The sequence below is a fragment of the Pelmatolapia mariae genome, linkage group LG10_11 (genome assembly GCF_036321145.2).
Source record: "Pelmatolapia mariae isolate MD_Pm_ZW linkage group LG10_11, Pm_UMD_F_2, whole genome shotgun sequence".
Classification (NCBI taxonomy): domain Eukaryota; kingdom Metazoa; phylum Chordata; class Actinopteri; order Cichliformes; family Cichlidae; genus Pelmatolapia; species Pelmatolapia mariae.
In genome coordinates this window covers 22,824,156-22,847,004 of record NC_086236.1, presented here as the reverse complement: position 1 = coordinate 22,847,004, position 22,849 = coordinate 22,824,156, and the positions used below count along the sequence as shown (strand labels likewise).

The 22,849-nt window shown below is 39.6% G+C and overlaps 1 protein-coding gene across 1 annotated transcript; it reads left to right on the top strand.

Annotated features, from left to right (window-relative positions):
- Positions 1-6,866: 6,866 nt before the first annotated feature.
- gucy2d (guanylate cyclase 2D, retinal) lies at positions 6,867-20,288 on the top strand. The gene is made up of 19 exons (XM_063485183.1): positions 6,867-7,305; positions 9,115-10,115; positions 10,393-10,694; positions 10,820-11,192; positions 11,290-11,374; positions 11,445-11,559; positions 11,707-11,826; positions 11,936-12,016; positions 12,187-12,363; positions 12,447-12,600; positions 12,708-12,857; positions 12,993-13,141; positions 13,221-13,384; positions 13,936-14,128; positions 15,566-15,740; positions 16,582-16,680; positions 17,385-17,479; positions 17,575-17,657; positions 17,818-20,288. The coding sequence occupies exons 2-19, from the start codon at positions 9,251-9,253 to the stop codon at positions 17,900-17,902; spliced, it is 3,465 nt and encodes a 1,154-aa protein (XP_063341253.1). The 5' UTR covers positions 6,867-7,305; positions 9,115-9,250; the 3' UTR covers positions 17,903-20,288.
- The last annotated feature ends 2,561 nt before the right edge of the window (positions 20,289-22,849 follow it).

The window sequence follows — 22,849 nt, the reverse complement described above, 5'->3', positions numbered from 1 at the left end:
AAGCTCTTAGTTGTAACTGTCATGTCCGATGGCACAAAATGCAAATTTTTTTGTTAAGATGTCTTTCAAACATGCTCCAGTTGTAGTGTTTCTGTTTTTTATTTTTGTCTTCAAGCCCAAGGTTACTTTCTCCAATATACAGCTCTTTCTGTAACCCAAGTCCTGTATGGTACATATAAATGTCAGGATTTCCCTTTAACAAGCTGCAGGATGCAGCAGGTTCTAACAGCGATCACATCTGAATCTAATCGTCAAAAGCCTGGAAGTACGAATGGTGTCAGTGCAGATAAAAGCAATAACGTAGTTGTGACAGCTACTGACAGCTGATAAATCTCAGCTGCAGTTACAATCTGTCACCTTTTACTGTCAGTAGAAACAGTCCCATCCATTCATGCAAAAACCAACGTCTGTACACTGATAAACTCAAAATGCTCTCGATAAATGTCTGAGCAACAATACATGTGATAGCCCATAAATGCTACACAAGCATATTTAGAACTGTGATCAAGCTAAGCTGCTATCATTAAAATGATAAAAATTGAACTGGGTCATTTGCAGTGTTCAGAGTCATAATGACTCCCCATGGCAAAATAAAGTGTGTTTGTGTAAAAATGGGTCAATTCATTTTTCTACAAGTGTGTCTTATATTACTAACCCCTCTCTACCATAATAAACTACTATATATATCAAGATTACTTATTTTCCCACTTTCACACTAAGTTTTAGCAGAAATAGCATAAACTACTGTGTCCCCGATCAGGTTTGTTCAGATTCAGTTACCAACATGTGAAAAATTCAAATAAAGTCCATTTGTGTGTTGTTTATATGGGGCTAAAGTTTAGCCCCATATAAACAACACACACGCTACAGATGATTCAGTATTGTGTAGAACCACTTAGCAACATCAAGTTTAAATCAATGTTTTATGTGTGACTTTATTGGTGTCTTACATCAGTGTGGATTCATTTTGTTTGCTTTGTTGCTTCAGTTTGTTTATTTTTGTGGGGATTCATTTATGGGCAGCTCTCTTAAGGTCCTGCTGCAGCATTTCAGTTAGGTTGGGATTTGCGAAACAAGCCAAAATCATCACCCCTCCACCACCATGTCTGACAGTCGGTGTGACGTGTTTTGACTGATATGCTGTGTTTGGTTTTCTCCAAATGTGGTGTCACGCACTGTGGCCAAACATCTCCACACTGGTCTTGAGGACATTGTTCCAGAAGTCTTGTGGTTTGTTCAGATGAAACTTTGGAAACCTAAGCTGTGCTGCCATGCTCTTTTGTTTTTTTAGAGAGAAGAGGCTTTCTCCTTGCAACACAAACAAGCCCTGCTTGTTCAATGTTTTTCTAACTGTACTGTCATGAACTTTAACATTTAACATGCTATCTGAGATGTAGCTCTTGTGTTTTTGAATTTACCTGAGCATTTCACAATCTGATCTTGGGGTGAATTCTCAAATCTTCCGTTTTTATAGAGGTAAATGTGAGATACTTATTAATAGTTCTAACAGCAATCTGGAAGTATAGTAGCAAAACTGAGGGATGGTTAAAGTTCATATGTACTATAATACCCAAAGGGTATTTCAGATTGACCAAAAGTTATGTCGGACAATGCTAAGGATTTTCTATGAGTCTGTTGTGGCCAGTGCTATCCTCTATGCTGTTGCATGCTGGGGCAGCAGGTTGAGGTTTGCTGATGCCAACACACTAAATAAACTGATCCGCAAGGCCAGTAACGTTGTGGGGATGGAGCTGGACTCCCTTAGGGTGGTGTCTGAGAGGCGGATGTTGTCCCAGATGAGGACAATGGTGGATAATACCTCCCACCCACTCCATGACGTGCCGGCTAGTCACAGGAGCATGTTCAGCGAGAGACTGAGATTACCTAAAAGCACCACTGAACAACACAGGAAATGATTCCTGCCCGTGGCCATCTCCCTGTACAACTCCTCCATCTAATACACTGTAAACACTTCAATAGTTACACCCTTTTGCACATGCTCTACAGTAAAATAGCAAATGACAAAGTTCACAGTTTAGGGTCAAATGCCAGTCATATATATTCTCACCTCTGTAATATTCTTGTCAGTCTTCTTGATATTTATAATTGAGCAATTTGTTATATTAATCCTGTTTTTAAAATTTCTAATTCTGTAACATATTGTATTACTTAATTAGTTTAGTCTGTTACTGTCTTGGAGCAACTGTAACCCACATAATTTCCTTAAGTATTAGTAAATTATTCTGATTCTGAAGTAACATAAAATAAAATCACAACATATATGTTGTGATTTTGTCTTGTCTCACCAACAAGAACTGCAAATTAATCATAATTATACATCTGTACTGTATTTAAAAAGGCAACATGTAGTCTTTTATTTCTCTGATAAACATATATTTTAAGGCTCTTAAAATGAATTTTATTAAAGTGGACCATGAAAGGGTAAACATGTTGTTTACCCAAACACCACATTCCAAGCTGTGTAACACAAATTACACATCTGACTGTCACAGCAAAGATTGTTGTGAAAATGCAGACATTTCATTTTAAATCCGGTATTATTCAGGTATTTATGGTAAATGATTTCAACAAAATCACAGCAGTCATATAACATATAACATATAAGTCATATAACAAGTTTAATGTTGGACTCGATAAGAACTACATCCCCCCAAAACAAGGATATTTCGGACATTTAGGTTTATCTAGATCAATAAACCTGTTTCAACCTATATAATAAACTGATAAGTGGACAGTAATAACAGAAAAGAAAGCAGTATTTGTCTTTCAAGCTTTCAAAGTATCGATATGCAATTAATTCTGTTGTGTCGCTTTGAAAAAACTACAAATAACCAGCAGAGGGCGCTGCAGTATCTTTACAGCTCATTACTGCTTTTGACAGATACAGTAATTTAAGTTAGAGAGCTGCTGGGACTACTTGATATCATTATTCTTCTATTTAATATATGACTTACATTTTGAACAATTTATACTTGACCCAAGAGTAAATGTTAAAGCTTAAAAAACAAAATTAAAAAAATAAAAATCACATAATAACAACAACAATAATAATAATAGACTTTTGTATTTATATCACTGTGTGTGTCCATCTTCTACATGTATTTCTCTGATCAGAAGCAGCTCACTGAGGACAGTGTATTCAGACAGTCACAGGAGGTTTCCTGTTACCTAACCCACATTTTACATGACGTTCTCAAATGCTGTTCAAGCATTCCCTGCCTCATAGCTCAAATCCTCTGACCCTGAAAAGACTAAGTGATGTCACTTGCAGAGGCTGCCAAATGAATTCAGCAATTAAGTGAGGTCACATAAGAGGCAAATGTCTAAGCTTTTCTACTGCTCCTCCCACAGGTCCTCCCAGAGTATGAATAATTTACTGTGACAAACTGCTTCACTAGAGAAAGTAAATAATTCCGAGAAACACTTAGAAACTGTCAGATCACACCACAGCTTTGCGAACCATGTGACCGCAAATGTGCCAGTATCATACTGTCAGCTTAAGACTTGCATGTTTGCTTAAGACTAAAAAATACAGAGTCAGTTCCAAATGTGTCCTGCTGACCTTTTATACCCTCTCAACATGAGTAAAATTGTGTGTTAGGCTCCAAATAAAAAGAGAATTAATCAGTTACAAAGTTACTTATCAGAAGTGCTGATGCCCTTCTGTCAGCACTGTGCTGCATTGCAGCTTCTGTTGTAGGCCAAGCAGGTTCTTCGCTCAACCGGGCTGACCGTATGTCTGACCTTGCTTTGAAGTGATCTCTGCCAGTGCTGTTGGCCATGTCACTAAGAGGCTTGCAGGGAGCCAGTTTAGCACAGCCTCACCTGACTAATCTAATTACAGAACAAACGTATCCTCACACTTGCATATGGGAGAGACCACCGACACAGTAGTCGGCCTCAGCAGAGGGTGATGTGTTTGAGCATCACTTTTGGGCGTCTTTGTTTTGTTGAAACTGTGTTTTAAATGTGACGTTTTCCTTCCTCCTTATTGGTTTAAAAATCCAGCTGCAGGGCTGCAGTGAACTGAACATGCTGCGTGCGCTTAAGAGCCACTGCAGATTGTGAGTGGCTTACCACAGATAACATTCAGATGTTTTAAGCTTTGTGCACCAGTTCACCCAGGACATCTCCCTGTTTAAACATGTATTATACGCATGCTGGTCTTTTGACTCTAACTACTATATCAGGCATACATTCCAAATTTTGCGGTGACTTGCACGGACAGTATGATGCAAAACTGCATGAAAAAAGTGCCTCAGTCAAACAGAAATTAGTGTTTGCTCGAGTCATTTGCTGTTTTAACAGGTGAGGTTCTAGTTATTTAAGAAAAATCTCAGGTGTAATTGGCTTAATGATAATATTTTTTAAAAATTACAGGTAACTTTTAGCATTATTAACAAACTAGGCTTCACAGGCTGTTAAAGCCGATGTAATTAAACCTCTGCTTAATAAAGGCTGCGTTCAATCCAAGTGTTTCAGCCACTTATCGACCTAAATCCTGCCCCAGTATAGCTGAAATCCTTTAAAAAGTGGTTGCAAACCAGTTTTGTTACCAAATGGTCGTTTGAATTGTTTCTGTCAGAGAAACAGTTTAAACAGAACTGGTGAAAGTTTACAATCTTCTTAAAGACTGACGGACAAGAGAATCGTTTTATTTGACGCAAGTGATCATAATAATTTATTACAGAAACTGAAAAGTATGACTGGGTTTATAGGAAGCACATTATGCTGCTTTCTGTCATATTGACAGTTTGTTTGACTAGATGATGAGTCGTCCTCACACACAGTAGTCCAAAAGTTCATGTGTTTGGTGATAGCAGAAGTTTGGAGTCCTTGGCAACATAAAACAACTCTTTGGGACCGCCGTCTTTCATTTGTGCAATAATATCTCATTTAAGAACACCCTGTCTCAGAGTGATGCCAGTGAGTCCGTGCATTGTTAATTCTTTTGTAATTCTTTACTATCAACCTGCTCCTATATATCTCTGAGATGCTCTGACTGGTCAGCAGTGCTGTGGTGAAATTGCTGAATTGATTTCCAAAAATTCAAAAAATTGGTGTAAAATCCTTCTCCTCAAATTTAAAACCCTGAATGACCAGGTTCTTCAAGACCTCACATATCAATATTATCCTAACAGAGCACTTGTTGGTCTTACAATTTCCAAAAGTAGAATGGGAAGCAGAGCTCAGCTATCTGATCAGCATGTAACCAGCTCCCTGCCTGAGTTCAGGAGGCAAACATCCTCCCTTCTTTTAAGATTTCTTAAGCTATTTCATGTTATTAACATGTACTCGTGGCATACACTATAAATGCCACTGTGCTAATTTGTGCAGTGCACTGACTTGATCCAAAAAAGGACATTTAAAATATTTCCATGATTGGGTTGATTGCATTTCACTTATTGCATGCTAATTGAAAGGTTTAGTTGCTTATACTGACTTATCTGCACATTTCTCCTGCCTACAGAGCAGCGCAGTTGTGCAAACTTGTTTCATTTAATTAACTGAATTTGTGCTTGTTTTTTCTAATTATGTAATACTTCTGCAATAGCAAATGCAAAAACTCGCGGGGCTCATGATCATTATTTCAGCTGTGTTGTGTTTAGACCTCTTGTGGCTGCATAATGTTGCTTTCAGTGTGTGCTACTGTAATATCTGCTAAACAGAGGTTGTATGAAGTGTAATTAACTTTTGCTTGGATGTACCATATTAACTTTAAATGACTTATCCTACTCGAGCACTGCAAACTCAAAATAAACAAGTTAGTGTAGTTCACCCCTCTTAAGTTAACGTAACTTAATGTTTTTCGAGGCAACAGTGTAAAGGAAAAGGTTTGTGTTTTGTCCTCTTTCTCTCTGTCTGTCTTGTCTCTTTCCTCACTCTTCATCTGCAAGTACGTCTGGATCTGGAGCTGCATGTTCCTGATATGAGTTTGATGGCTGTACAGCACCACCCTGATGGGTTTTCCACTCCACTTTAAGGGTAGAAGAAGCTTGCCACCAACATTTAACTTGGTGAGAGTTTGTGAAATGCACAAAGGTAATTGTCATATTTCCTTTGACATTATTGTAATGTCATATGTATCCAAGTGGTATGGTATAAATAAAACAGAGCTGAACTGAATGTAAGAAGAGGATAATGCAAGGCAGCAGGGTTATACGGAGCTACAGACACAGCTGCCTTTGTTAGACTCGAGTCCCAAGAGGTCAGTGGCAATTCTATAATTTAAAGTGGGCATCAATGATAAAACAGCCAGCTGCATTAAAGCCAAAGTTTCTCACCAAGGTCATGCTAAGGTGTGCACGATGAGCAAAGATGGAAAACAACTCTCTGTCTGAAAGTGAAGGTTTCACCCCAGCACAGATTTAATGTGGATATTTGAGCGAGTGACGCCTTGCTGTTCTGGTAACAAAATGTCTCATTAATTTTGCCCTCAAACCAGCAAATGTATGAGGAGTACTGCACGGGATATTATACCTCCTCTTGTCTTTATGCTTTCCTAATACCTAAGACTGATTTAATATACTTATATAATCTCAGCATCTCTTGGTCATGCTCATTGTGAAGCACTATTTTCTCACCAGTTCATCCCAGCTCTGATTGGTCCGACTGTCCATCAGTCCTTAAGTATTTTAAGGACTGATGGATGGCTTAGGTTGTTTTACAACTAATTTGTGAATGTGATAATTTCTAGATTACATCAGCACCTCAGTTAGCACACTGTGCAAAAGACAGTGGATGTGCTTCTACTCCCACCCCCCGCACACTCTCTTTCCACACCGTGGATTAAAAGCTAAGGAAGGTTAAGAAGTCAAAGCTTGTCAGTCCTTCTCACTCTTCCATTTCTTTCTTCCATTTACTTGTTACCTGTCCCCAGCTCTCTGCCAATCTATTTTTAGCCAATCCAAACTCTGGATCAGAGCTGCGCTTCTTCTCATGCACCATCCCGTTACTCGGTGCTTTCAGATTGGTCCCAATCCAAGCCAGGGACAGGAAGAACGAAAGCGAGGCTAAGCTACTGGAAATGTGGATATATGTAATTTTCAGTATTGTCTTTGGGAACTTTAGGTACAAGTGGAGATAGCTGATTTTATTAATTTATTTGTTTACTTTTTACTTCACGTGACTTTTGGATTACATATGGTAGTTTTTTTCAACAAAGGACCACAGGTAACTGCTCCTGCTGGGTGCTTTAGTACTCTTAATCCACCTGGAGCTTGGATGGTGCTGAAGGACAAACTGCAACCCTGACATGGCTCCTTTGTAGAAAAACTGCTCCAGGTCAGAATTTATTTTCTTGTAACATTTATTTTATTGAATTCTCTTCCATAGGTCGGTCACTATTAATGAAAGCAATGTGTTCATCAGCCACTTCTGTATAGGTGAGGCCACTGAAATTTCAAGCTCTGACTTTTCTCTTATAAACTAGATCTGTCTTTGACATTGAAATAGACTTTTGGGGATGTAACTCAATAAAATGAACCATTTTCAGTAGCATATTAGAACAAGCTTAGTACATTCTAGTCCCTGCTCCTCTAAGCTATTAGCAACTGATAAGCCAAAGTCAGTATTAGCCACTTTCAGGAGCCTTGATGGTTGCTACTCATGTGCTTTAACTTAGCTTTAGGACAGGCTTAGAAACACTGAAAGTTGTAGGTGGTTTACAATCCAGTTTTAAATTTTACATTTGCTTATCAAGAAATCTAATTTAGAAGATTTTTAACTTCTCTGTGATCTACCTTTATTTTTATTTTTATTTTTTTTACAAGTAATCTTGTAACTTTCAGCATTTAAAGCCTAAAGCAGGGGTGTTGAACTCCAGGCCTCGAGGGCCGTGTCCTGCAGGTTTTAGATCTCACCCTGGGTCAATACACCTGAATCAAATGATTAGTTCATTAGCAGGCATCTGGAGAACTTCAAGACATGTTGAGGAGGTCATTTAGCCATTTGAATCAGCTGTGTTGGATCAAGGACACATCTAAAACCTGCAGGACACCGGCCCTCGAGGCCTGGACTTCGACACCTGTGGCCTAAAGCATGAAATTGCCAAAAAAAAATATGTTTTTGAAGCTGGAGTGTTTCTTAAATCTTCTGACAAAAACAGACAACACATAAAAAAATAAAATAAAAATATTTTGCATGCATGTCTGAGCTTTAATTTGAAGATTTTTTTCTACATTCATCCTTTATTGTGGAATTTATTGCTTATATTAACATATAAATGGGTAAGGGTTAAAATCACACTGTAAAGGTCTCAAAAACTCATGTATAAAATATGATACACTTGACATTACAGGGCTAAGATGCTGACTGAAGCTTTTATATTTATGTTCCAATACATATTTTATTTATGTATATAAAAAATATGTATGGGGACATTTCCAAACTGTTTTCTAACCCCACCAAAAGCAAGCTGCTGAGGCCTTTTGCTCTGCTGTCAGTGCTCATACTTACTACCACTAAAAATGTGAATTATCAAATTGCAATATATATTGAATTTCCAGTTGTGTTAACACTTACACAGGATACTTTACATTTATTTCAATAAATTCAGTTTGTATTGGCCAGAAATTCAAGTTAAAAATTAGAAAATAGCTTATGTGTCTCTTAAAGGTGAACCCGAATCACCTATGTACGGCCTGCTGAGCTATATTTAAAATTTTTTGTTGTTGTTTTTCTTTTAGTTTACGATTTTTCTAGAAGCTGATTTGAGGAAGTGGGATTTCAGAGAAAGCAACTTTGGAAGGGAAAAGGAAGCTAGACTAAATAAAGAGATGGCCAGATTTAGCTCCGTGTTATCTGCCATTTGAACTGCATGGCCTGGGCAGAGCTAATCAGCTTGTTACACACATGCCATTAATTCTCAGAGGAACAGGACAGGGACACTGGGCACCATTTCATCACCGAAGCAGATGGATAACTGATTAGATTCAACATTACGTTCTGTTAAATAAAACATCGCAGTGGGATGTGAGGCCAGCTTATGTGTTGATGGATGCATTTTAAAAACGCAGGACCCAAACACAGATCAGATTAAATGTCGTTCTACAACATTTCTCATTCTTTCCACCTTTTTTTTTTCGTTGGCAGTGATGGCTTGGAGTTGTGCTGTCACCTGTCCAGCTTTGGACTAGAGGGAGACATTCCCATTTACAGAGAAACTCTTACGCTAAACAGCCACCACTAGCCTTCTGTGTGTGAAGCATCTAAACAACTGTGTGAGAAAATGGCACAACACATAGACCCCTGCTGTCTGCACAACCTCTCCTACCACCCACGATGGCAGCACAACTTCATAAAAGGGAGGAGAAAAAAACATATATGGACAGACACTTTCAGCGGATGTAGTCGATTTGAAACTTTATCAGCATCGTCATCATTGTCAAAAAGGTCATTGTCATCCAGACCACAGTTTCTATCATCTGCCCTGCAACAAACCAGGAGCTGGTGGAGGAACTGGTTTCTTTTGCCCTTTCTCATAGTCTCATTTTTCTCCCATCAAGCCTCTGCAACCACTTTCACAATGGCTCTAGTTGGACCCTGGACATGTGACCTATTATACTCAAAAGCCCTCCCTGACTTGGCTGCCAGCCTTGCCATCAACCGCATAAACAAGAACACCTACCTCAATAAAGGCTACTGGTATGACTACAAGCTGATCAATGAGGACTGCCAGTCATCCCGTGCCCTGGCTCGCTTCGCTGGGCTGAAAGGTTATGCAGCTGCTTACCTGGGCCCAGCCAACCCAGGCTACTGCTCCTCAGCTGCTTTGTACGCCAAAGAGTGGGATCTTGGGCATCTTTCCTGGGCCTGCCTCAAACCCAATATGAATAAAGGACATTTGTATCCTACTTTCATGAGGCCACTGCCACTCTCCTCTCATGTAATTTTTACAGTGTTGCGATATTTTCGGTGGGCTCACGTGGCCATAATCTCAGAGGAGTCAGACATGTGGGAAGCCACAGGGCATGAGCTGGCCTCTTCACTTAGGGCCCTCGGCCTGCCTGTTAAACCGGTGGTCACAATGGAGAAAAACAAAGAAGGGCCTCGGGCAGCTTTGACAAAAGTGCGGGAGACAGACCGGGTCAGAGGTGAGTTGCTAAAAAAACACAGTTCAACTTGAACAAAAACTAACACTGTGATGTCTAAATTATCATCAGCAATGACAGGAACCCCAACTCTAATCACTAAGACTGTGATATGATATCTGAATATTATTTTTTTCCTTTAATTTCCAAAACATAGGGTTGGGGTTCAGGTTAGGGTATAGTAACTAAGCTAATCAGACCTCAGAGAGTTATGAAGCCTGCACATGCTATATTTCACATGAATTGGGATAATAAATTGTCTTTAAACCTTACTTTCTAGTGGTCATCATGTGCATGCCCTCAGTCCTGATTGGTGGCCAAGCACAGTACCAACTTCTGACAACAGCCTTGGCTATGCGCATGATTGATCGTGGCTATGTGTTCATTCCTTACGATACCCTTCTCTACTCACTACCCTACAATGATGCACCCTACTATATGCTGGGCAATGACACCAAGCTCCGGAAAGCCTATGATGGAGTTTTAACTATCACCATGGACTCTGGTGAACGCAATTTCTATGAGGCCTTCAAACAAGCACAGGACAGCTATGAAATACGTACCAGCACTCCCCCAGAGCAGGTGAGAACATCTAATAAGAATCTAGTTCATTAAGAAATGACAGAAAGTAAAAGACAAATGTTGAAGGATAGGAAAAAGACACAAATCTGAAGTTTAAATGGCTGCTGTGCTGTCCCTTCTTTAAGGTTTCTCCATTCTTTGGCACTATCTACAACATGATGTACTACACAGCTATGGCTGCTGAGCAGGCCCGCGCCAATGAAGGCCGCTGGGTAACTGGTCGGATCCTGGCCGATGGTGAGGGTGGCTTTGAGTTTGAAGGATTCAATCAGCCCCTGAGGGCTGGCAGGAACGGTGAAGGCATGCAAGCTCAATATGTGGTCCTGGACTACAGCGGCATTGGCAACACCCTGTACTCCACTCATTCGCTTCATGCTTCTCACACGGACAGCAAGAGCGGGGGCTTGAAATATCTCGGCCGTTCAATCCATTTTGCAGGGAGCACTCCCTACAAAGACTCAACCTGTTGGTTTAGCCCATACTTTGCCTGTACTGGAGGTGATTGTGCTTGTAGTGCCATTGCTAAAAACACATTTAAAATTAAGCCAGTGCTGACTTTAGTGCATTCAAACTGTCTTTGTGGTTCTCTCCCAAGGCATAAATTCGGCTGCTGTCTTCTTGCTTTTCCTGATGTTCATTTCGTTGATTGGATTTTTAGTAAACATCTTTCTTCGCTACAGGTATGTATCTGATTTTGTTCAGACTTGTGTAGCTTAGAAAATATGTAATGATTGTTTTCGGTCTTTTCAGGAGAGATGGCAAAGTTGGGTTCAGCTTTGGAGGTGGTGGCCACAGTAGTGGATCGACAAAGGTGGTCCTGACCCTTGATGACCTGGTCTTCATCAATACCCAAGTCAGCAAGCGGGTGAGTTCTGTGCTGAATCAATACTGCTGTCTTTGGCTTCTTTCTGAAATGCATGCACTACATACCTACAGTAGTATGGACTGTATGAAAGCTGCGCATTGTTTACTCTGAGCTTACACATCCTCTTTGAACCCTGTGTGTGAGCAGAAGCTAAATGATGATAGTATAGCGAAAAGCCAGGGGGATATGAAGACGCCTCACCACTCAGTGTCCGGCCGTAGCTACTTGGCCTCCACGCCAGACAGCTCGAATGTTGCTGTTTTTGAGGTGAGAGTCAGATGTTCACATTCAGTAAACTTCAGTACAATGTTTAGAAGCTGAAGCCTTTTTGATGTTTTTGGTGTCATGATGACTTTGTTGTTTGTTTAAATGCCAGGGTGACTGGGTTTGGTTGAAGAAATGTCCCGCTGGATCAGTATCAAGCGTCTATAACAGCACTGAGAGTGTCTTTGTCAAGGTAAATGAAAATATGAGGGAAGGGCAGAAAAGGGCTATATATGTTGTTTAATGGATAACTGAATCTTAACTGTAGCCAGAAACCATTTGGTCATCTGAATTTGCCTTAACACCCTGGTCACAAAAGTTACAGTGAACTGATATCTAATATTGCCACTGTTTGCTTCTCAGCTCAGAGAAATGAGGCACGAGAACCTCAATCTGTTACTGGGGCTGTTCTTTGACTCTGGGATCTTTGGCGTTGTGATCGAGCACTGCACCAGGGGCAGCTTGGAGGATTTGCTCAGCAATGAAGAAGTGCGTCTGGACTGGATGTTCAAGTCTTCCTTGTTATCGGATCTGATCCGGGTAAGAGATTTATAAGGTGATCTGTCAGTGTTTCATTTCTTATTTTACCATGTTTGTCACACATTTCTACAAACTGTCATCAGGGTATGAAGTACCTGCACCATCGCGATATCATCCACGGTCGACTCAAATCCCGTAACTGTGTGGTAGATGGGCGTTTTGTGCTGAAGGTGACAGATTACGGGTTCAATGAGATTTGGATTATCCAAAATATTGACACAGATGAAAAGCCAGAGGGTGAGTGCATGCACATGCACATCCACGTAATAATTATTATTGTAATTTTTGTTTGCATGTATCATTTTTTACTAAATGTGCACTTTGTTTTGATTAAAAAAAAAAAGATCTACTTTGGACGGCTCCTGAGCTGCTGCGAAGTTCTAGTCAGAGGAGGAGGGGCACTTTTGCAGGTGATGTCTACAGTTTCTCCATTGTTTGCCAGGAGGTCATCTCTCGCTCTGCACCTTTCTGCATGTTGGACATGCCTCCCAAAGGTAAGTAATATGCCGCTACTTTTAGTACTTTTCATTAACAGTTTCAATCACAGTTAGCTGACAAGACTGGGTAAACTAAATCTTGCACTAATGTTTCTGCCTGGGCGGGTTTTTTGTTTATGTGTATGATGACAGAGATTATCAACAAGATCAAGGAGCCTCCGCCTTTGTGTCGGCCCGTCATATCAGTGGAGCAGGCCCCGATGGAAGTGATACAGGTCATGAAACAGGCCTGGAGTGAAGAACCCGAGCGGAGGCCGACCTTTGATGATATCTTCAAACAGGTATAAACACGTTTGTATGTTTTCACATGTTAGTCTGTAACTTGGTGGACACAGCTGAGTCTTTCTCTTCATGTGACAGTTCAAGAGCATCACCAAGGGAAAGAAAACCAACATCATTGACTCCATGCTGCGCATGTTGGAACAGTACTCCTCCAACTTAGAGGATCTGATCAGAGAGAGGACAGAGGAGCTGGAGGTGGAGAGGCAGAAGACTGACAATCTGGTGGCTCAGATGTTGCCCAAGTGAGTTTCCATCAGCTTTCGTTAGCACATGAAAGACATGACAGGATTGACTCCATAGCCATAGCTATTGAGTTTTAAACATGATTACCTTCTGGGGTTTGCAGATCAGTCAACACCTCAAGCTGTTGCTGGATCATTGCTTGGTTCAGAGGCTTGCTGCACCCTGTAGAAATTATTTGAGATAAATTTGTGGAGCTAAACAGAAATATCTCAGGTGTATTCCAGTTATTCTCTGATTTGTTGAAACATTAATAAATGTACCATAAGCAATGCTCAGTAACTAGGAGATGAGATTTTTCTCAGTTTCTCATTAAACAAAAAGCTGAATTTATTTTAGTCATATAGTTATACAAGAACATATAGAAACAGATCTGTATTAAACTGTTGACTCCATATTGATATGTAGTTCTTGCACATGTTTTTAGAAATAAGAACTAAAGCTGAATGTCTGCAATCGTCTGTATGTCCTGAACATTTCATATGTCTCAAGTTTTTGTGAGAGAAGTTGTTTTCATATATGCATCTTTTCCACTTATCCAATTCTCCTTTAGGTCTGTGGCCCAGGCACTGAAGACAGGCAAGCCTGTCAAGCCAGAGCATTTCAGTGAGATCACGCTGTACTTCAGTGACATTGTGGGCTTCTCCACCATTTCATCTCTTAGCGAACCAATTGAGGTGGTCAACCTACTCAATGACCTCTACTCACTTTTTGATGCTATCATTCTGCTGCATGATGTCTACAAGGTGAATGTTGAAATACCAACACATGATATAAATGTCACCCAGGTAGCTGCACTCAGGCCGAGCCTTTGCCCCACCACCCATGGTTCATTTCCCCATGTTACATGCCATTGCACTCCATTGCTGCTTCCTTCATCTGTCCTGGCAAACAAAATGTAATACATATATATGTATATGTATATGTATATGTATATATATAGTATTTTATATTATATTACAGTATTATATAGAATATATTTATGTGATGACCAATCGAAGTTTACTAGAAACGACAGAGATTTAACTGATAACTGATGTGTTATTGTAGCCATGTCATTTCTTTCCTGCAGCTCCTTTGTTATTCCTTTATTGTCATCCTTTTGGAAAAAATTATGAGCAACCCAGAGATATGTAATCATCATCATCAAAGACACACCTTCTCATTTAATGGTTTTTCTTTATTTAGATGACTATTTACATTGTAGATTCTGACTGAAGGCATCAACACTATGAATTAACACATATGAATTATGAAGTAAAGAAAAGAAAACTGTTAAAAGTTAAAACATGTTTTATATTTTGGATTCTTCAACATTGACATGCTTTGCTTACTTTGATTACTGCTCCCAGAGATGCTGAGCACTTGTTGGCCCTCTTGCCGTCACTCTGCAGTCCATCTCATCCCAAATCATCTTGATTGGGTTTAGGTCGGGCGACTGTGGAGGTCAGGCCATCTGGCAGCTATTTGACCATAAAGGCCTGATTCGTGCAGTCTCCTCTGAGCAGTTGATGTAGAGATGTGCCTGCTACTTGAACTCTGTGTGGCATTGATCTGGGCTCTAATCTGAGGTGCTGGTGACTCGGATGTATTTATCCTCAACAGCAGAGGTGACTCTTGGTCTTCCTTTTCTGGGACGGTCTTCATTAGACTCAGTTTTGTCGTAGTGCTTGATGGTTTTTGTGACTGCTCTGAACTGACTGACCTTCAGTTCTTAAAATAATGGACTGTCGTTTCGCTTTACTTAGCTGGTTGGTTCTTACCTTAATATGAATTCCAACAGTTGTCAGTTGTGTACTTCTGCACAACACAACTGATGGTCCCAACCCCATTAAGAAGGCAAGAAATTCCACAAATGAACCCTGACAAGGCACAACTGTGAAGTGAAAACCGTTTTAGGTGACTACATCATGAAGCTTATTGAGAGAAGGCCAAGGGTTTGCAGCGCTGTCGACAAAGCAAAGAGTGGCTACTTTGAGGTATCTAAAATATGAGACACATTTAGAGTTACTTATCATTTTGTCTTTGCTACATAACTCCATATATCTTGCTTCATATATTTGATGTGTCTACAGTGTAGAAAGTAGTAAAATAAAGAAAAAACGCTGAATGAGAGGGTGTGTCCAAACTTTTGACTTATATGGTATCAGTTTGTGTTCAACTCTCCTCTTTTTCTCTTCTAGGTGGAAACTATTGGAGATGCCTACATGGTAGCCTCAGGGGTCCCCAACAGGAACGGCAATCGCCATGCAGCTGAAATGGCCAACATGTCTCTTGACATCCTCCACTGCATTGGGACCTTCAAGGCGAGGCACATGCCTGATCTCAAAATCAGAATACGTGTTGGCCTGCACAGTGGTAAATAATGTGTTCATCCTTTCTGTGCTGTGACAAACCCTGAATGTGTGATTTAAGCTTTAAGCTTCTCACGAAGATTCCTTATTGGGGGTGCTGTGAAATTCAATTCAATTCAATTTTATTTATACAGCGCCAAATCACAACAACAGTCGGCTCAAGGCGCTTTATATTTTAAGGTAGACCCTACAATAATACATACAGAGAAAAAAACCTACAATCATATGACCCCCTAAGAGCAAGCACTTTGGCAACAGTGGGAAGGAAAAACTCCTTTTTTAACAGGAAGAAACCTCTGGCAGAACCAGGCTCAGGGAGGGACGGCCATCTACCGCGACCGGTTGGGAAGAGAGAAGGAAGACAGGATAAAAGAAAAAATTATTTTAAAAAAATTATAAAAAATTCTGGGTTTAGAATTTAATCCGAAGAAAAAGGTTGATAATGATTTATCCACACACCTGTTTATAAAAGTCAAATACATGCGTAAAAAGTAAAACAGTGCAAATTAAATCCAAAGTGAATTCAGAGGAATAGGACCACAGGGACTAAAGCTGCAATGACGAGGAGGCATTTTTACCTCCTTTATCTGTGTCTGGAGCTTATTCCTGGAAGAGTGAAACACTATCCACTTAGAGTGCTGTCATCCAATTAACACACTGCATACTCTGGATTTGTGACTCTATACTGTGACTTTTTTTTATGTGCACAGAAGCTATATTTTCATATACTGGGTTGAAACTGTAGAGAAAAAGTCTTAAAAGCATACCAGTATAAAGAATATTTTATGATGTAAGGTATTGTTATGGAGGAAGTCTTTGTAACCTATGTGTACTGTTGTTTGCAGGCCCAGTTGTAGCAGGAGTAGTCGGCCTTACGATGCCTCGGTACTGTCTGTTTGGAGACACTGTCAACACAGCATCTCGAATGGAGTCCACAGGGTTGCGTGAGTGTCTCGTGCATGATTGTATGAACCACATGTTTCTTTCTTTCTTTCGCTCTCTTTTTCTTTTTTTCTAATGCTGGAATAGTGGGAGGGAGGTCAGGTGTCTTTCGGTTTGTGTGCATGCTGCTTGAAGCTAAATAGGGCTTTGAGTGAGGAGTCCTTCGTAATCCTTTAAGGCTATCAGCAGAATTAGAGGCCAATTTAAAGTTTCGGAATAAATGGCGTCAATGACCAAGTTTTTCTTGGCAACCTTCTACAAGGTGCACACATTTAGTAAATGCCCTGTAATTAAAAAACAGTAAAAAGAAAAGGAAATGAAAAAAAGCCCTAATTTAAAAGTGTTCTCAGTAAATAATTGTAATTAAAAAATTGTAATGAAAAACATTCACATTCAACTGATCAGTGGTAGTTTCAGTCAAACTTAACCCTGGAGAACCCATGGGGTCGGATCTGACCCTATGGGTTCTCCAGGGTTAATCTAAAGTAACAGTTATGTGCTACAAGATTATACTGATTTTTTTTTTAAATATGAAGGGTAATGGGTAATATACTGCCACCAAGTGTCTTAACCTCAGAAGGACAGTCTGTTTTCTGCCCAGTCTTGTAGACTTAGTCATTTAAAACCCAGGAATGCTCCAACCCCAAAATTTAATATTAAATTGTGTATCTGTACCAAAGCTAAGGTTTCGCCTGTATTTGCACAGCTTACAGAATCCATGTCAACCAAAGCACAGTTGATGTCCTGAAGAGCTTGAACCTCGGATATAAAATTGATGTCAGAGGCCTGACAGAGTTAAAGGTAAATAAAATGAAAAGGGACGCTAACCTCTACACCTGCTGAAGCATTAGATATGTGCTCTTAGCAACTGATTGCTGATGATTGTTTATTTGTAGGGCAAAGGTATTGAGACCACTTATTGGTTGGTGGGTAAAGAGGATTTCACCAAACCTCTGCCTGATCCTCGAGACCTTCCAGGGTAAGAGAATGGTTCTGTCATTTACACATGTTAATAAATGTGATTTGTCCTACTGAATCTGTTTTGATCATTTTAAAGAAAAAGTTACTGCAATCAAAGTTGCTTGTTGTTTTCTTTGTTCCAATTTACGGTGCATTAAAAGGTGCGTTTCCTATTACAGGGGAAGCACTCATGTGATCAGTTTAGAAGAGATACCCGCCGACAGAAGACAAAAATTCCTGGATCGACAGAAGAAGACAAACTAGCCCGTGGTTTATCATCGGAAAGTGATCAGAGGTAGATCACTGACTGAAAAGTTGAACATGCAATATCTGACAGCAACTACACACAAGACTAAAGAAAATTTCTATATTAATCACATCAATCAATCCTTTGCTCTTGTATGAAAAAAGTAGGTGAAACTGTCTGTGCTCTATATGTTTATTGGATGTTTTATACCAAAAATAGACAAAAGTGACACTGCAGATCCAAAATGTGTAGGTTTATAGAACAGCACATTTTGCCTAACAGAAAGGCGTAACGATGAAAGTGTCTACAAATATGATTACAGTATTATATGTAATGCTGGTGTACTGTACTGTATGTATTTGTACTGAACCACGTGCTTTATAGAGATTCTGGAGGGATGCTGTCATAAACACCTTAATGGTGGAAGCTATTACTGCCTGATTATTCGTCTCAGCTCTAATGGTGTCTACACTGGACTCACTTTAGAGGCATTAACCCTGTCACAACAACACAGAATGAAAACATTAATACATTTTTATAGCAATTTCAGCTGCAAACCTGGATAGTACATTCGGAGCTCAGGTCGAGGGTAGCTCTGATTTTGCTTTTGTAGCGGCAGTGTTGTTTACAGATGATGGAAGAAGCCATGCCACCCAAAAAGTGATCAAAATCTATATATATATTAAAACATGGTGGATTTAATATTTTATAGTTTTATTAAAATACATCTAAAAAATAAACACAATTCCTCTTTGGCCACTTGGTCTTTAAAAATTTGATTTACATCTGTGGCCTGTTTGTTTCCAGCTGGATATTAGCAATATGCAGTGCTTAACAAATTTATTTATGTAAGCAAGCATAAATATTTTTAGAAATCTGACAAGAACTTATTTTAAAACAAAAAATTCTGATCTGAACTGAAATGGTTCAACCATTAAAATTATTCTTTTCTGTTTGTGAATGCATGTAAATGACTGTAATTTGGCATATTAATCAAAAAAATTGATATTTTTTGTGTTTGCTTTTTTTTAAATTTTGAAAACAGTAAATTTAAAAATTCATCAAAAACACCAATTAATAACAAATACATCTTTATCCTATTCTTCTTTATCATGCGCATCGGCGTTATGCTTCTCTCGCTGTAATACTCTCTTTTCTTTGTGAGACTACATTAACTGTGTGTTCTTTCTAATTAAATGTGTACTGCTTTACACTATGTTGACATTTTCTATCAAAACATAAAAGATGTAAGGCCCAAACCATTTGTCACTAACAGTGCACTAACACTGCATGCAGCCTATTACTGAAACACGCTGCATGCATGACTGAACGTGCTGTGTGTTCAACGGGGTCTTAACAAGACAGTAATAGGAAGACCTTATTTAATACAGTATGTGTGTTCTGCACTGATGCACAGAACGTTTGAATCAATTGACTGAAATGATCTCTAATAACATGCTTGGATGCAGACTTGGATTTTTCATGTGTATCGCCATCTTCTGCAGGAAAATGTCTGATTTTTTGTTTGGGAACTCTCCAAACTGCGGCAGTATCTAAAGTTCCTCTGAGATTGCATGTCCACCTCCGATGCCCATCCCTAGGGAATCCTGTTTTACAGAACATATCGCAGATACATGTGAAGAGGAAAATAGGAGAACAGGAGGGTGGAGTCCTCTGAGTCACTTGTCTTTGGCTTGGGGATGTATATACTGTACATGTGTACATAGTTATTTTTTCTTTGTGTCCTGCAGGTTTAGGGGATTTTTGAAATGTTTCCTGCTCGAGTTCCCTAAACCCCTGACACAACAGGAGATATCAACAAAACATGAGGGTTTTATCACGGTGTATTCAAAAAGCCAGCAGCCACATTGTTCTCTCACTCTGTGTCGCCTTGCTAATTGTCTGCCACGGCACTGATATTGAAGCAACAATAGGCAGACAATGTGAGGATGTGATTTTCCTCTAAAAGCAGTTTTCAGGCTGCAGGCAGCTGGCTGCTGGCCACTTTTAACCTACAGCAGTTTGTCGCAGCAGCTCAGCATATGGACAAAAAAACAGAGGTCTGATGACTTGATTATCAGGTTGCTTGTGGTGTAGTCTTTCACACCATTAAGTGTTTAGCACCCTTTCCAGGCGTGATTAAACCCCAGATGAAGACAACCTGGAAGGTCCCGAATCAAGAGGACGAACATGGGGAAAGTGGTCTGAATATTTCTTTCTTTCATGTAATTCTGTGGTAGGCCTATAGGTAAGACCTACTCTTATTTTTCTTTTTTTTTTTCTTTTTTTAGATTTTTAAACAATTTGCCAAACACATAGATCTCATCAATACTGAATGCACTGTATTGTTCATTTTCAAAGTGATATCACTGTGTTTCTGTAAATAAAATGTGTTTTAGTGAAGATTGTGTCTTCTTATGTTTGTCTGCCTACTGCTGAGTGTGTCGCGGATATTTTCCCAGATGATGCCCTGACGCTACACTGCAATATGCTTTTGAAATGAGCCAATAAAATTCAGTAAAAAACAGTAAATCACAATATAAATCACAGGTAGGTTGAAGCTGTGAAATCTGTTCATGCATGTTTTAAGGGTATAAGGTTTGAAGCAGTGCTGATGGAGCATACTTAAACTATGAGCTACATTAAAACTACGCTTATTTAAGAAAATGCAGCAGCTCAGTGTGAGTCGTGAAACTCCCCACTTTGCTGAGCCAATGATGCTAACAAGCTTTGAGCTTACTTGGGCTGGTGTGACTCTGCTTTATTCTGTAGTGGAACAATCAAATGAAAATGTAAGGAAGGCTTTACATAATGCAACTTCTGTGCAATACCCTGCACATTGTAAACAAATTTAAGAACAGACTGTGTCTGCGCCGCTACCAGGAATTGTCCCTGAGGACAATGACAGCTCAAAAGCAATTCTTTCTACTGCCACTAACAAGGGCTGCTATGAGGACATGTTGACAGGTTGCTGTGCCAAACCTTTTTTGGCACTTTTTGGTGCAATCACACCCCTCAGATTTAACTACAGACTATCATCTACAGCATGAGACAGAATCTTTCTGAACTGCTATTTATTATAGTTGATTTACTGCTTGGATAGAAATCAGTTTATGCGTTATACATTAGTATTTCTGCATTATCTCCGTATTTATGGATCATAATAATAATTATATAAAAACTACCTTAAATCCGCATTCACAAGCTTATCACAACCCTATTGTGTGAAATCCCGGTTCTGTTTAAGTGTGTTTGTTGCTCCCAGCAGATAAGACTGTTAAACAACAATAGGGCAGTATGATGTAGCCTGCAGATGAGTGTATCTGACTTGTGTTTATTATCTTCAAATTCAACCACAACATTTCGCAACTGATCGCCAAGGCAACCAATTTTATCAGTAGTTCCAGAAATATGTGATTATTATTAATAATTTGTTTGGTTTTTTTCCTTTTTTCTTACATGTTTTTGTTATTGAAAATAACTGGAATTGAAAAGAACGAATTAATTGGGCTAACTGGGTTTTCTAAACGTGAAAAAAGTAACGATTTTCTAGCTATTTTTTTTTTTTTTATAAAAATTGCATTTTGCCAGCAGATTCCGTGGACTCTACAGCGGACTCTGCATGAAATACGCACATATGAATTTAATGGCTGCTTGACATTCGACTACCCCCAAAATGTATTTGGCCTATGGCTGCGTATCCTCGACCTCTCAAGCAGCACGTTCTGCAGTTGTTTTCCTCGTGTCTTTGTACAGTCAACTGGGTAAAATCTGCTGGAAACGATATAAGCTTGCCGACCGTCCACAACGCCATGCACCAAGTGTTCGTGGTCTGAACACCGCGTTCCTGGTCTGTGCACCCCAGCAGCCCCGAAGCACCCCTGGCATTTGACTGGCACCGGCTTGGAGGTGTCAGTCTAACGGATGCAAGTCAAGTCAGCCACAGAGAGGCGGGGGAGAGCGGAAACAGAGCAGGTTGTCTTTCACAATACAACTCACATTAGTACAGTCGATACATTTGTCACAATGCTCTGTCTTCTTGAACCAGCAGGATATTAGAATCCATATAACGCAGCTGTGAATCTACTGCAGTGTTGACTGCTCCTGTAACTTCACGTTACTCTTTCTCAAACGATCATTGGTGAGCTGTGTTGAGGTCATTATTTAGAAAAAGAAACTGAAATTCAGCTTTTAAAATTTTAAAATCTGTAATATTTAAATGCATATTGAAATTTACTGATTTAATTAACTTTACGTTTATGTTAATACGACAAGCACATGCCACTTGATTAACAATAAAAACTTATATATGCACATATCAGCACATATCCCTTTGCTTACAAGGGTCATATTAGATCATAAGATCCTTCTCTTACCATCTTTATTATGGTACTACTGCAAAGCCAACGTCAAAGTTTGTGTAAAAGCAGCCCAGAGAGGAAAAAATAATAATCTTAGCAAGGCACTGGGAGTAGGCTCTTCTCTCTTAAATTTAACCAATTGAACTAAAGTGAATCTGAATTTAAAATCAGCAAAGCGTTACATTAGTTTCTTACAGTGAAATGTAACAGTAATGTGTTACATTTCACTGTGCTACTGTATTACCACCAAAACTGTGGGGGAGTAAAGGTTAGAACAATTGTAATGCACAGCAAAGTTACTGAAAATCACTAAATGTGATGCTGGATGAGGGACTACAGCTCTAATGTTCAACATTTGGAAACAGTGTACAAACCCAAGACTTACTAAAAATGCTGTCCACACTTATCGTTTTACCTTATTATTTCAAGAGAAGTGATAAAAATGCGCGAATGGATAAGCGCCTTCGGTTGTAGCCCCCCCCCCCCCCCCCCCCCCCCCCGCCCGCCTGCCTCAATTCCTAAGGCTTTTATTTCGAAAGTCTTTACCGGGGGTGTCGTTATTATCCTGCCTAATCTGACAGTGGTGAATACAGAGTGGCTATG